We start from the raw sequence: 15,872 nt of genomic DNA on the forward strand, positions 1-15,872 counted from the left end.
AAAAGGGGGGGGGGGGGTTGCCTGGGTGGCTCAGTCGTTAAGCGTCTGCCTTCAGCTCAGGTCATGATCCCAGGACTCTGGGATCCAGCCCCGCATTGGGCTCCCTGCTCGGCGGGAAGCCTGCTCCTCCCTCTCCCATTCCCCCTGCTTGTGTTCCCTCTCTCTCTGTGTCTCTGTCAAATAAACAAAACCTTAAAAAAAAAAAAAGAATTGGAGGGTACAGCAATAAACAGATCCCTGTGGAGGATACCCCCATTTGTAGTTCTCATTGAATCTCAGAGTTTCTTAGTGATACCAACCTTCTCATGTGGCAGACAAGGAAAGGTTTTTAAAACTGCCCTGGAGCCTGGCACAATAGCCTAGGCGGAGCTGGCCCTCAAAATGGTGAAGGAATAAATGAACGGAGCTATGAAGAAATGAATGGTGAAGAATGAAGGAATGCCACACAGCCAGGACTAGAACGCAGACAGTTCTTCACAATTGTTCTTAAGATTCTTGGCCCATCTCCTCCTTTGCAATTTCTCTTCCTCTGGCTTCTGCCTCTTCAGTTTCCACCGTCCAACTCCACCCCTTCTAGGAGTGCTCCGCCCTCCCAGCGCTCCTCCTCTCATAGCCCCGCCCCATCCAACACGAGGCTCCGCCCCCTTCTCCCGGGTTCTGCGGCATGAATGGCAGCGTTGCCGCCGCGCCGCTCGGGGTGCTGATTGGCCGCCCATCTCGTGACGCGCTGGCGGCCGTGGGCGCACGCAGGCGGGCGGAGCTGGGGGGTGGAGCCGGACCCCGGGGCGGGGCGCCGGCGCCCGTGGGCGGAGGAGCCGGGAGGCGGGAGGCGGGAGGAGCCGGGAGGCGGGAGGCGGGAGGCGCCGGGGCCGTTTAAGCGGCCTCCCTCCCGCCCCCAGCCGCCCGGTCTGGCCCCCGCCCTGTCCCGACCCCCGGCCTGGCCCACTCAACCTCGCCCCGCCGAGCGGTCCGCCGGGTACGCGGGCGGCCTCCGGAGCAGCCCAAGCCGATGAGGGCCGCGCGCCCTGCGGCCGGCGCTGACGAGACGGAGCTCCCGGCCCTCGAGGAGGAGCGGAGGATCAATGCGGTTCAAGAATCGATTCCAGCGGTGAGAGAGGGATGGCGCCCCTGCCCCACCGCCCGTGCCGGCAGCGGGTCCCAGATCCCGCCGTCCGGCGTGTGTCCGGCTCCTCACCTGGTTCCATCCCCCCGCGGATCCCGCGCCTTGGCCCGGGACCGGCTCCCGGGGGATTCCCCGCCCTGCGGTCCCTGGGCGATGCCCCTCCTCCGAGGACCGGGATCTCGTGCGTGACCCCGCTTCCCAGACCCCGAACCCCGAGCCTGCCCTGCTTCCAGGGGAGCCCACTGCTCACCCGACTTCATCCTACCGACCCCCATCCCAGCAGGGCTCGTGCCTTGCTCTGAGGCCAGGAACCCCAGCCCCAGACGCCGACCCCGGCTACTCCAACCCTGGCTTTGGCCTCACCCGGTATCCCCAGCTTGGAGGGCTCCCGGGGCGCGCGGAACAGGGGCCGAGCAGCTTCTGCGCCCTGCAGCGAGATTTGTCGTAAAAGGGGGTGCTGGGCGTTTTAGTGCTTTGTGTGTGATCGGCCCTAGCAACAGGGAAACTGAGGCATGCTCCGCTGGTTTAGCCTTGCCTGGCCAGGTCCGGGCCTTGCCAGTTCTCTAAGCTTGCTGGTTTAGCGTCCAAGGGCGGTGCTGTGTTGGGCACTGCGAAGGGACAAGTTAGCATTCGGGTGGTGAGAGCTGCTGTTGAGGCGCCTGTGTTAGGAAATGAGGAGGAGGAACCGAGGAGGTGCGACCGGAAGGTTGGCCGGCAGCTCATTCACGGGAGAGGGGTGGGAACGCCAGCCTAGGGAGGCACGGTGGCCTTAATCCCCTCTCGGGTCTCTGACATTTAGCAATGGATGGAGGCTGGCCCATGGATTTGAGAGGAAGCTCTGGGCTTCCCCCCCCCCCCATTCTTCTTCGTTTAAGTGGGTGAAAGTTCATCTCCCCTGTTTAACTCTCCATCCTTTGTCTGAATCTGTCAGCCGTGGCCCCATTCCCAGACCTTCACTAGCAGGCAAGCTTGGTGTGCAGTGATGGGGAATTTGAAAGAAGAAAAGGAATGCATGAAAATCTTCCAAGGAGGTTATTGTTGAGTTTTTAAACATTGCCTTTTATTTCAGAATTTCAAACTGCACTTTTTTTTCCCTTTCCAACCCCCTAAGCCTTACGATGCCCGCTCCCCCGTTATGCTTCTCTCATTCCTCCCCTAGTCCCAAAGGGTAAAGGAGCCAAAAATGCATAGGAAGAGTTGGGGTGGGCCATACCATTTAGAAGGGTGATGAGTTTGAAGACTTGGATTAATTTATGAATATTGCTTATCACTCAGGGTGTTGAATGCCTGGCACTATTCTCTTGGTGGGAACATCGTATCAGTGCTTCTGAAGGCAAAAAGGAACCATGATGTCTGGCTTTAGAGCATGAAGTCAGGAATGAAGGTTGGAGGGGCTTTAAGGGAGAAAGTAACATACATTCAAGTATGACTGGTAAAGCCCTGTGCATGTGGTTTGTTTGATTTGGTTTTACTTCTTTGAACATCTGTACACTTCCTGTTTTCAGAGAACAGTGGCAATATTCTGTGAAATTACCCTTCCTTATTTGATTGAATTTGTATTTCTTTCCTATCCTTTGAATTCTCCTCTAGAAAGAAAAAAAAAAAAGTTTTTTTTTTTTTTTTGCACAAACATTAAAACAATGTTAAGAGAAATGGAGAAAAGAAGAAACCCTTCATTTCAGATCCTACCATCTCAGCTGACTGAACTACTTTTGCTGGATGCTAATCTACCCAGTCCTTATTATCAGTGTAGTAATGTGATTTTGTGTTCTACTTCATTCATTTAAAGGTGAAAAATAGAGGCATTTCTTTTGGTGTGGCACAGACTTTGTAATTTTCTCAGTGACTACACAGTATCAATGGATATTTAACATTTATTTTCTTGATGGCATCTCCACCTACCCCTGATTTTCTTTGAAGACTGAATGATCACATAATTTCTTGTTTCTCTATTACATACAGAATTGGAAAGCTATTTCTCAGGGTAAATTTGAACTTGGACATAAAGCCTGCAAATACAAATTAACTTAACAAAAAAAGTCCTTTTTGTGATTGTACAACATAAAATGTTGGGAGTACTACTAATCGTCTCTTCAAGGCATGTTCCTTATTTATCTTTTGAGCATTCAGAAAAGTTATAGGTAGGTAAATTACAGAGAAACCGGAGGGAGGGACATACTCTCTTTGAATGCATGTGCTACTTCTGATAGATTTATCAAGACCCCCTTGAAGAGCATTTGATTGCAATAAAAACATTTCATTAGGCCATAGTTTGTGGCTATGTCTAAATTACAAGAAATGAACACCTTGCTGGTTTGTTCATAATGGAAGTGTGGTCATTGAGGCTTTGGATAAACTTCCAGAGTTCTGCCATTTCTGCAAAGGAAGGCTGTGAAGAAATTTAGCCCACTGTCCTAAGTGGAGGGCTCTATGCATACATGGCTTCTCAAAAAGTTTAGGATGTGAAAAATGCCCCTGGGACACAGAGCATATTTTCTCTTGCTTTATCTTTTCCACATCTGAGTCTCCCCCCAGCCCCTCCTCTCCCAGAGTCATTTTCTCCTTATCACAGCATCCCTGACTGATCAGAATAATTGCTAACATTTATTGAGTGCTTATTTGTGCCAGGCAGTGGCTGGGTATTTGTGTATTACTCATCTCATTCTTAGCTCTAACCCTGGAAGACAAATTTTTATACCCGTTTAATAAATGAGCAAATAGGGTTAGAGAATAAAAGGGAACGTGCCACAGTCACATGGCTAGGAAAGGGTAGACCCGTTTCAATTCAATTTCAAGTTCCTCGACACGGATGGAACTGGAGGGTGTTATGCTGAGCGAAATAAGTCAATCAGAGAAAGACATGTATCATATGCCCTTACTGATATGAGGAATTCTTAATCTCAGGAAACAAACTGAGGGTTGCTGGAGTGTGGGGTGGGTGGGATGGGATGGCTGGGTGATAGACATTGGGGAGGGTATGTGCTATGGTGGGCGCTGTGAATTGTGCAAGACTGTTGAATCACAGATCTGTACCTCTGAAACAAATAATGCAATATATGTTAAGAAAAAAAAAAGAAGATAGCAGGAGGGGAAGTATGAAGGGGGGCAAATCAGAGGGGTAGATGAACCATGAGAGACGATGGACTCTGAGAAACAAACTGAGGGTTCTAGAGGGGAGGGGGTGGGAGGATGGGTTAGCCTGGTGATGGGTATTAAAGAGGGCACATTCTGCATGGAGCACTCGGTGTTATGCACAAACAATGAATCATGGATCACTACATCAAAAACTGATGATGTAATGTATGGTGATTAACATAACAATAAAAAATTTAAAAAAAATTTCCTATTCCTCTCCACCACCCACGCTGCCAGTTCACCTTTGTCTATCTCTCTGCTTACACAATATCATGTGTACAGTGCTGAGGCCGGGGACCCACAGAGCTTCTACTGTATGGTGTCGGTGCATTCTCATTTCTCCAGCCTTGACACCGAAAATCTAAGGAAAAGGATGCTCCTTGCTTCAGCTCCAGCCCTGTGACCACTGGTTAGCTTCACACTGATTATGTGATAAAGCACCGTATTCACAAGCGTTAGGAAGTCTTCCAGGACTGCCTGTTGCCTTTTTTTTTTAAACATGTTCTTAGAGCATTGAATTACAGGCATAAGGTAGTCTTATATATATGCCTTCCCCCTTATTTGATAATTAAGTTAAATGCCGTCCACCAGTATCACCAGCTCTGGTAATGGACACTTTTCCTGAACACTGTGCTCACTCATAAATTGGCTAATAATAAGGTGCTGTGTATAGGGATTGGCTTATGTTCCTCCATCAAGTGCTGTTGAAAGAGCCCTTGGGAGGTGCCTGGGTGGCTCGCAGGCATTAAGTATCTGCCTTCAGCTCAGGTCATGATCCTAGGGTCCTGGGATCGAGCCCCGCATCGGGCTCCCTGCTTAGCGGGAAGCCTGCTTCTCCCTCTCCCAATCCCCCTGCTTGTGTTCCTTCTCTCGCTGTCTCTCTCTCTGTGAAATAAATAAAAATCTTTTTTTAAAAAAAGAAAGAGCCCTTGGAATAACCATGGTCTTAGCCTTTAAGAATTTTCTTTCATGAGACTCAAGGTTCTTTTGGCCCTAAGATTGCCTATTTCTCTGTTACATACAGAACCTGTTGGATCCCGAGGGGAACTAATTGACAACTGGATATCTCTCGGTTAAGATAAAATAGTTAAGCAACAGGCAGAATTTCTATCTTTCTATTCATTCATTCATTCAACACTTACTTATTAAGTTCCAGCAATAAGCTGGGTATTGTGCTTTGGATTGGAAATGAGATGGTGGACAAGAAGGCCTTTGTGCAATTCACATTACAGTAGGGAAAGATGAAATAAAAAAATACACATGTTGAAAAAACCCAGTTTTTACTAATTCTGATAAGGGCTCTGGTAGGGTAGGGAGGGCTGAAATGATATTTTAGGTAGGATGGTCAGGAAAACCTCTGAGGAGGTGATAAATTTTGAGCTGAGCTTGACAGGTGAGGAGAGTTGAACCTCTGGAGGAGAATATTCTAGGCAGAAGTAAACAGCAAACACAAATGCCCGGAGCCAGATGAGACCTTGGTGGTTTGAGGAGCAGAAAGGAGGTGTTGTAGCTGGAGGGTGGAGAGTGAGAGGAAGGTGGCTCCCTGAGGCTGCAGAAGCGGTAGGGCCCAGCTTGTGGGCTACTTCGGGAAGCCAAAGGCAGGTTTTAAGCCAGAGTTGGGATGTGTGCTGTGATCTGGTTTTCATAGACTATTGTGGCTGCTGAATGAAGAAAAGAGTCTATATGGGAACAATCAGGGAGACCGACTGAGATTTGTATTTGTAGAGACTAGAGATGTCAATGTCTTGATGTGTAAGGTAGGGTCTGTGGAACTGTAGAGAACTAGGCTGATCTGAAATATATTTGGAAGTAATATTGACAACATTTGTATTTAGAGAATGGGGAAGACATAGGAATCAAGGCAACTTCTGGGATTTGACCTTGGGCCTCAGAGATATGCTGGTGGGTCATAGATTTACTTTCAGAAGGCACAGTGCTTTGGGCTATCTGTTCTTTCTCCAGCGTTTTGAAATTCTGTCGTGGGAGGTTGGGGTTTAAGAATGCTGGGTAAGAGGGAAGCAAGAGAGAGTGTTGAAAGAGAAAGCGAGGAAATGAGTGAACAAACCTGACTAAATAATAGTTTTATTAGGGGTGCCTGGTGGCTCAGTTGGTTAAGCATTAGTCTTGATTTTGGCTCAGGTCATGAGATTGAGCCAGCTTCTGGCTCAGCGATGTGCATGGAGCCTGCTTAAGATTCTCTCTCCCTCTGCCCTTCCTCCATCTAAAAAATTAAATAATAGCTTTATTAAAGTGTGTTTCCCATATCCAGGACTAAATTACCTTCCCTCAAACCCTGAGAAACCTGATGGATACTCTCTTCTAGCATTGGATTACCATTAGGGTTACTCCTTAGGTAGAAGCGGCTTCCATAAATGAGTGCCGTTTTCTGTAACACTTGAGGACCTTTCTCATTCTTTTTGGGAGAAGAGAATAGAATAGGTTCATCGTGTGGAAGTAAATTTGCATTTTACTTCTGCTTTTCCATTTAGGTTTTAGGAATGATTTCTTCAGGAGGCTATGTTGGAGGCTTGATTGCATTGTAAATTTCTCAACAGAACACGTTGTGCAGTGGTTTTCACTGAGCCCCAGACTGTGATGGGCTCCTCTCAGTCTTGCTCTTCCCTTGCCTTATTGTGCAAATCCGGCTCAGGCCGTAAGAGACTACCTTAAGTCACGTAGGTGGGATATTTTTCCCTACAACTTAAGAGTTTATTTTTACTCTCAGTGATTCCAGGTGGGCAGGGACGAAGCTGTCACAAACATGGCCACCCAGCTTCTTTGCTTTTAGGAGAAAATGTGAAAGTCTATCTCTGTTGCTGTGTAATGGCTTGACTATTTTTAGATTGGGCTGCCAGAGATATAAATTGCTATTTTAGTCTTCAGCCTGGTGGTGGGTAGACAAACCCTACTTACTGCACCCTAAACAGAACACTCTCAATTTAATCTACCCTCTACCATCTTGGAGCCTTCCTCTTTACCCTTTAAAATTCCTGATAGGGTATGCTACTTATAAGTCTGTTGTTATGTCTGGGAGTGATGAGGTAGATCCTTGAATGCTTGGGATGCTTTTAAAGCATTCTTCTCAAGAGTGCAATTATTTTCCTTTTTACTAATAAGAGCTATGTAGCAACACTCTTGTCCCTTAGGAAATTAGTAAAGTTACTTAAAGGATTAGCAGGGGAGAAAAGATTTATTTTATCTATGTGTGAGAATAGCTTGGATAAATTCTGAAGCTGTTAACTGTACGTTTCTCTTAAACAGTTTTCAAACCATCTGGCAAATTCCATTCAATAATATACATTCTGCACACTAGATAACTAACCCATTGATGGTCCAAGTGAAATATCATCACTGTCCCAGATTCATTCCCCATTGGATTTTCCACCTAAACTCTGTATTGGGTTGACAGGAACTGCCATTTTCTCTTTATTTATTTGCTCTAAGGATAACAGACCCTTTTAATTCAGGGAGAAAATGCTAGTCTTTTGTTCCTAAGCTGGGCATTGTTTAGGATGGCTTGACCATATGCTTCAGACCTGTCTCTGCCATTTGGTTCAGCCTGGTACCATTTTTCATCGTGGTAATTAATAAGGTGTGACTGGTCAGAACTCGTTAATGGCAGATGACAAAATCTCCCCCTTTTCCCCCCATCTTAAAGTAGCTCAAGCAAAAGGATAATTTATAGCGCAAAGCCTGCTGACGTCTTGCACAGGAATGCAGCGGGGCCTCGGAGACCTGAGTGCTGTGGGGGCCCTTTTACCTGTTTCTCTGCATCTGCTTCTTTCGGGCAGCTGCTTTTTTATCTTCCTGGATTTACATCTCCCCTTTTCCAGAGAACAGACTAAACCAGCATCCCTCATGAAACATGGCATGGGTGGTGTGGGTTGGGTTTTGGAGGATCCTCACCTCCCTACCTAAGTGGAAGAATGCTGTTCATATCTTCAGGTCCCATGGTATTCATGGTTTTCACTGTATTGCTATTTCCACAAAGTTGGCCCAAAGGGAAGTATGGAATATGGGTATGTGTCTATATGTATAACCAATTTTGATATTTAGATACATACACACATTTGTATGTATGTATGAATTTTATAGCCAGGGTACCAGGTACTATATATTTGGGTTTGAAAGCAAACTGTTTTAACTCAGGAAGAATCTAGGTAAAAACATACCTCTAGTTTAGGTGGCCTAGAGGCAACCAGGTATCATTTATTTAAGCTGTCTGGTGCTGGAACAGGTAATGCAATATAGGGAAACTAGTTGGATGGGCCTGCTAATTGTGGAATGTAGGGTGTAAAGATCTCCATGTATAAAGCTTTATAAATTTTGAGAGAGAAAATTGAAACCTTGCATTGTATCTCTGGCAGTTACTGGCATTTGTAAAGTTTAGAAAGATTCCCTTGCCTTTTTTCCCTGAGATTTAAGATTTGGTTGTGCCTTTTTTTATTCATATGTATTTTTTTTTTTAGCATGGGGGAGTATGAGTTGAAGGGGGTGGATATGATTGATTTCTGTTTGATTTTGGTTGGTGGAGGTTTCTCTTTTGAATAAACTGAAAGAATACTTAATCCTATAAACTAGGGCATTTGCTTTTGGATCATGGCTTTTGGCTCAGTTTACACCTGTTCAGTGGCTTTGGTCTTGTTTCCGTAACTAGGTATTTCCAGCAGCTGCCTCTTCCATTAGAATAGACTAAACAATATTGGCAGCCTTCCCCATTGTTCTTTACATGCTTTGAGCTTGTCTCACGTGATGTCTTTTTGTTTGTCCAGGTTCATGAACCACCGGGCCCCAGCCAATGGCCGCTACAAACCAACCTGTTACGAACATGCTGCTAACTGTTACACACATGCAGTGAGTACGAATTTTCTGCCCTTTGTGTCCTTCCCAGAGGGCTCTGCTGGGAGGAGGGGCCATTATCTCTAGTACCCTCGGCCCAGTTAGTTGGATATACCTAGCTCTGTGACCTCACCCACCAGGGCATCAGTGTTGGGTCATGATACCAGAAGCTGTGTGAGCACATCAAACCCTTTGAGTGCTCGGCCAGCTCTGTCCATCCTAAACTGACTTTCTCTGACAAGATCTTCTGTAGAAGAATAATAATTAAATACCCTAGTTATAGGAAAACCAAAAAGACAACTATTTATGAAGACTGTCACCTCTGCGATGAAGTGAATCACCTTTTCAAGACAGTCAGCTGTGTTCACGTGGCAAGGAGAGTCCACGGTGTTGTTGAAAAAGGTGTTTTTTCTTACCAACTGATCCCTTGAAAAAGGTAGCCACCCCGTCCCCACCTCCACAGCATCCACTGCTTTTCAGAGCAGATGTTATTCCACATTGTTGAAGAAAACTGATTTGATCCCTAAATTCTTAGTGAACTTTTTTCTTCCTTATAAAAGCAAAACATGCTCATTATAAGAAATTTAGAAAATACTGAAGAATATGTAAGAAAAACAAAACTACCCAGAAATAAATTAACACTTTGGTGCATTTCTTCTATTTGCGTGCTGTCTTCATGAATATGTATTTTCATAGTTTTCCTATTAAGGTCGTATTATTGACATTTTCTTGTGTCATTATGAATGTCCCTTTATCTCTGGTTTCATTATTCCCTTTGAAAGTTGCATTTAGTGAGACTTTGGAGGGAAAGGAGGTAGCTGCTACATAGCTGAAGATAAGAAAAAGAGAAGGAGGCCAACTTAATCCTTTCATGAAGAGTGTTTAGCACAGGCTAATGTAATTATTTTAGACAGTACAAAACAGTGTTAGTACATATGTCATTATAATAAAATTTGTTTGAATTCTAGTTGTGCCTTTTCATGTCTTTAATCCTCTTCCCCAAAGAATAGTTACAGTGTTTTCTATAAAGAAACAATGATGCCAAATAAACCCAAATAAACTGGTTTCTAGTAGAATCCTTTATAATCTAATAGAACAATGCCATTTGGTCAGTCCTTAGCATAAATCAAACTTTATGAAGCATCTCTTTAATGTATTGTAATGGTGGACTTCAGATAATACTTATTAATACTGAAATATCATCCTAATTTATCACTGGATGTCCTTTTGTCTTGGGTGCTAAAAAGACTTTTATTTAAATAATTCATATGCTGGAATCTTGCTAAAGGGAAAAATTAGTACCTGACGTGCCTGCCCTGGATTACGTAAAAGAGCTTCAGTAATGAAATTTGGAGTAACCTCTCTAGTGGACGATCTCCCTGGACCCATGACTTAGATTCTGGGGACAGGAAGGATTTAGTGGAATTCTTTAGACTTGAGCTGACCCCTGTCTTTGCCTTAGTGACACACTTATGTGGAGTGAGCTTTGACCAGAGGGTCAAAATGTTTAGAGTACCAACTTGGACTAAAAAATGCATGGCCTAATTTGATTGCCTTCGATACCTATCAGAATTTCCTTCTTTTATTCTTGAGCAAATATTTGATGAATTTAACAGCTAAAAGTAAAATTATTTCCAAAGATAATTGTCCAGGCCCATAAGAAAAAGTTTTGTGTTTGTATGTGTATATTTAAGTCTAGGGCAGGATTAGGATATAAGGAATATAAAAGTTTGAATAATTATTTGGCTTCTTCCTTCACTCATTGCTCCAATATACATCCATTATTTTTTCTAATTACCAACTACAAAACACTCATGAAAGTTACAGGTCCAGTGCCATGATAGTTTCCGTGCCACTGACCAATGAAAGTAATCAATGAAGTGTTCATTACTTAGCTTATATTGAGCACTTAAATATAATAGTTTGGCTATTGAGATGCACAGCTCACCTTTAGGAATATTATTTGCTGGAGATGGACTTGAGTGATCCCTTAATCTCTTCTGGGTATGTCATAAGTTAAGGAATACTTGTAAAAAACAAAGTTAAGGGAGAAACTGAGGAAACCTCTGTGTTAATTTTTTAGAACAGAAAATGTCATCTTACTAAACTGTATCCCTGATTTTTGACTTTCAGAGAGCAGTAAAGTTTCTAAAACAGACAAAACAAAACAAAAACACTTCGAAGCATCGTCATCATTTCATTAAAGAGAGGATACTTTAACATGAGAAAGTAGAAAGGACATAATCTCAAAATAATTAAGTTCTGTCTTACGAAAAACTTATTTTATTGTCATTAATTTTCTCATATCATCTGGGCCAATGAGGACTTCAGCATTTGAAAATTCAATGCTGATCTTATCTAGAGGTATTATATTTTATTGCAAGAGGGCAAAAGTAGGTATCGGGGAAAAAAGATAAGATTGCTGAAGTTTGCATTCTTTACCAGGTGTGTTTATTCTAATATCTAATAAAGTACTTTATTTTTCCTGAGGATGTTTATTATTATAAAATGTTTACTACTCTTCAATTTTACTGTGAACCAAAAACTTCTCTGAAAAGGTGACGTCTTCAAAAAAAAGTTTAGTAGTGGTACTCATACTCATATGACGGACATTGAAATTTGTGTCCATGTCGAGTATAAACTATGGTACAGAAAGCAAAATTCTCTGTAAGATTATGGTCTCTTAAAATTACTCGAGTAGGTGAGAATGGATTACCCTTGCTTACTTGAAAGGTGCTATTAAAAATAAATAATCCAAAAATGCTTTCACTTGGCTCTAGCTCCCAAATTGGTGGAATGTACGGATCCATACTAACAATCAGAACATGGCTTGTACAGTTGATTTTTGCATATGTGGTGTATATTTTAAGTACCCACTTTAAATCACATTAGAGAAGAAGATGAAATACATTCTTATGTAATGAAATTAGGATAAAAGACATCCGCTTTGCCACAGTTGCGTCATGTTTCATCCATTACCGATTACTCGGTACCCAGGGGTGGGCGTGGGTCCTGGGCCCTGAACGGCACTCGCTGTGACCCGTGCTGTTGCCGACCGCCACATGCACTAGAGGCAAATGTTTAAAATGATCTTTCTAAAACTGTCCCTGGGAAACCTGTGTATTTTGAACAGAGGTCTCAGTTTCGCCAAACCCAGGGTATTTACTGTTCTTTGCCTTTCCCTCAGTTCCTCATCGTTCCGGCCATCGTGGGCAGTGCCCTCCTGCATCGGCTATCGGACGACTGCTGGGAAAAGATCACCGCGTGGATTTACGGGATGGGCCTCTGCGCCCTCTTCATCGTTTCCACAGTATTTCACATTGTGTCGTGGAAGAAGAGCCACTTAAGGTACCATGGATGGCACGCTAATTCACCAGATCAGAGTAGCACACTCAGGGTAGCCTTCCCTACTGGCATGTTTCAGTCAGGTTGAAGCTACAGAGTAGATAGACATTTTCTTGCCTCATAGACTATAATGCTATGCCATTATTCAGGAAATTTCCAATGGATTGGACAGACTTAGAGGACCCCCATATGTATCTAAGAAAGCAGGCCTTTCTCAGAAGCCACCAACAAAACCACACTGCTTCCCCATGACTTATACATCATAAAATCCTGAGACCTGTCCTTTAATGTTATCAAGCGTAGCACATGTAAGAGCGCGGCGGCTGTGGGAAGGGACAGAGTACACTGAACTTGGAGGCAGCCCGGCCCTACCACTCAACATTATGTAAGTCACCTGACCCCATGGAGCCTCAGTTTCTTCATCACTAAAACAGGAATAATAATGCCTGACTCCCAGGGTACTGTGACAGGTGGATGAGATAATGCCCACCAAAATGATTTGAAAATTATAAATGACCAGGACTTTGTCATGTAAGCAGGTTTGCTACAGTTTGGGTTTACTGTTTTGCAAAGTTTAGCTTTCAGAATTAGGTCCTGTGTATCTATTCAAACAGAATTCACGTATTAGCTGTCAGGTACTTTCCAACCCAAAACAGGCCCACTAGCCTCCCAATAAGGACATAAAAGCATTCCTCCTTTGAGTGAAAGATTAATTTGGGGGCATACAAAGGGAGAAGCACACCATTTAGTTGCTTATGGAATACATTCTGTACAACCCAAAAGCACAAAATTTCTTTTCGTAAAAGGAGGATTCAGAGCAGACTTAGAGTGTTTTAAAATAATAGAATATAGCTTTTGATTTTACAGAATGCCCCAAAAAATCTCAAACAATTCAAACAATCTAATATTAAAAAGACGTGTTATTTAAGAACAGGGTTTGGGATTCATGAGATGATTACTGGTCTCCTTATAAGTAGAATCATAGTTTCAGAGCAGGAAGGATCCTTAGGGGACATCGAATTCAAACCCCTTGATTTTCACCTGGGGAAACTGAAGCTCAGATCAGTGAGACTAGCAGAGTCTGATCATTCTAAGACCTCTGACTCCCAGTCCTAGGGGTTTTTCATCCACACCCTTCTCAATACTGCTTATAGTTCCCAGCCTGCTACCTGTGCCTAGAAGGTGACCGTTCCTTGGGCCTAAAATAAAACCACAGCATTGGATCATGAGGGCTTGCTGGGGCTTATTCACAAGAGGGCCTCAAAAGTACCTGTCTCCCCAGCACACACTGTCACAGAGACCAGAGGCCAGAGTACTTCATTATCTTCCTGGCACAATCCAACGCTTGTGGTTGCCTCGGCTGACTTGGCTTTGATGTCTAGATTTCTGAATCAATAAAGAGTTGTAGATGAGTCCTTCGGAATTCAGGGCCTCCCTCCCAGGGGCTGAAGAAGGTGTAATAGAAACCAGGCTCTCTTGAACTTTGGAATAGCACTGCTAGAATCAAGCCATATGTGGATTTTTGCTCTGGATTAATTTTTATATATATATATATTTTTTAAGATTTTATTTATTTATCAGAGAGAGAGAGAGACAGGCAGAGAGAGGGAGAAGCAGGCTCCTTGCTGAGAAAGGAGCCCAACGTGGGACTCGATCCCAGGACCCTGGGATCATGACCTGAGCCAAAGGCAGACCCTTAACCGACTGAGCCAACCAGGCGTCCCTGGATTAATTTTTTTTTAATATCCAAATATAGCCTTATTAGAAGGAAATGAGCATTTATTGAGTGCCTCCTGTGTGCTAGATGCTGTGCTCATGAACACATGCTCTACTTGATCTCATTGATGCTCACACATACTGTATGATAGAAATGTTGCCATTTCTATTTCCCCTGTGAGGAAAGTGAGGGTCAGAGAAGCCGAGGTGGATCTTGAATGAAATTATAGGTCTGACTTTATCTGCTGTAACAAGTGCATAGCAGTCTAGAAAGCTGAATTAGAAAGGCTCCAGACCTGGCTAGGAATTACAATCACCCAAAGAGTTAAAAAAAAAAATAAAAGATTCTCCTCTTCCCTCCACCCTGTACCCCATGTTCTAGCCATTTTAAAAATTACAATCTTCTGGACTAGAGTTTATGGCTATATTTTATAAGCTTCCCAGGTGATTGTGATATGCAGTCAAGTTTGAGAAGCATTAATCTAGTGTTTGTTTTTTTATTTTATTTTTTTTTAAAGATTTTATTTATTTATCTGAGAGGGAGAGAATGAGAGACAGCACGAGAGGGAAGGGGATCAGAAGGAGAAGCAGACCCCCCGCTGAGCAGGGAGCCCGATGTGGGACTCGATCCCGGGACTCCAGGATCATGACCTGAGCCGAAGGCAGTCGCTTAACCAACTGAGCCATCTAGGCACCCTCCTTTTTCTTTTCTTTCTTTTTTTTTTTTTTTTAAGATTTTATTTATTTATTTGAGAGAGAGAGAGAATGAGAGAGAGCACATGAGAGGGGGGAGGGTCAGAGGGAGAAGCAGACCCCCCGCTGAGCAGGGAGCCCGATGCGGGACTCGATCCAGGGACTTCAGGATCATGACCTGAGCCGAAGGCAGTCGCTTAACCAACTGAGCCACCCAGGCGCCCTGTTTGCTTTTTTAGACCTGTGACCTAAATTATTTTCACGTCACTAACATATAACTAACAATAACTGTCACGAAAACATCCTCAGCTTGCTTTGGTTGACACTGTATGTGGTGAGGCAAAATCTTAACACTAGCCCTAAACCAAACCGCAGCTATCACCCTTGAATGCTGAAAATGGATTCAAGACCTTGCAATGCATTCATACTTTTAAATCACCTCAGTAAAGGGCAGATTCTGTCTAATCCGTTGGGTGACTAGACCTCAGTGAGCCAGATCTTTGTACACCTCGTGAATTTTCAGTTTTGAAAGGAGGAACCCACTTAGAAATCCAGGTGGCTACCTGCTTGCAGCAAATGCGTTTTTTTGTTTTTTGGTTTTGGTTATTGCTGTTCCTAAATTAGTTTCTGAATTTCCTTTATTATAACTTATTGTATACACTAAGATATTTGAAGTGAGAGCTTCTCTGAAGACATTCTAGAAAGATGAAGAACTACTTCCTGCCCTGCATAGTGATAGGGGTTGAGGGATGGTTGAGGGGTGGTCTGCCCTCAAGGAATTTCATTTTTCTATTACATAGGATCTAAAAGAAATGGAAAACATCAGCCACACAGATTTTGTTTATTTTAACCACAGATTTTGTTTATTTTAACCAAAATAAATTCAGAGCTCCTGATTACTGTGGGGTTCTGCCCCTGTATCTCATACATGGTGACTATCGTATGTGCAAGCTTAAAAATAATGTAAAGCTTTTACATGTGGCTTTGTATTATTAAAAATAGCTGTGTAAAGATTAATGGA

General features: G+C 43.5%; 1 protein-coding gene across 5 annotated transcripts in view; it reads left to right on the top strand.

Annotated features, from left to right (window-relative positions):
* Nucleotides 1-15,872, top strand: part of MMD (monocyte to macrophage differentiation associated) — a 151,466-nt gene that overhangs the window by 74,978 nt on the left and 60,616 nt on the right. For 4 of the 5 annotated variants that reach the window (XR_004683190.1, XM_035026791.1, XM_035026788.1 and 1 more), the window contains exons 1-3: nt 847-1,108; nt 9,031-9,112; nt 12,285-12,445. Coding sequence is in view for 4 of the 5 variants with exons in the window: in XM_035026791.1 (XP_034882682.1) it covers nt 1,083-1,108; nt 9,031-9,112; nt 12,285-12,445 (269 nt within the window). In the remaining variant the exon portion in view is untranslated. Of the gene's footprint in view, nt 1-846; nt 1,109-9,030; nt 9,113-12,284; nt 12,446-15,872 lie in introns of those variants that run through there. The other variant, XM_035026789.1, reaches the window with a different exon arrangement.

This window comes from Mirounga leonina, unplaced genomic scaffold (assembly GCF_011800145.1).
Source record: "Mirounga leonina isolate KUSES-001 unplaced genomic scaffold, KU_Mleo_1.0 Mir_200, whole genome shotgun sequence".
NCBI classification, from domain to species: domain Eukaryota; kingdom Metazoa; phylum Chordata; class Mammalia; order Carnivora; family Phocidae; genus Mirounga; species Mirounga leonina.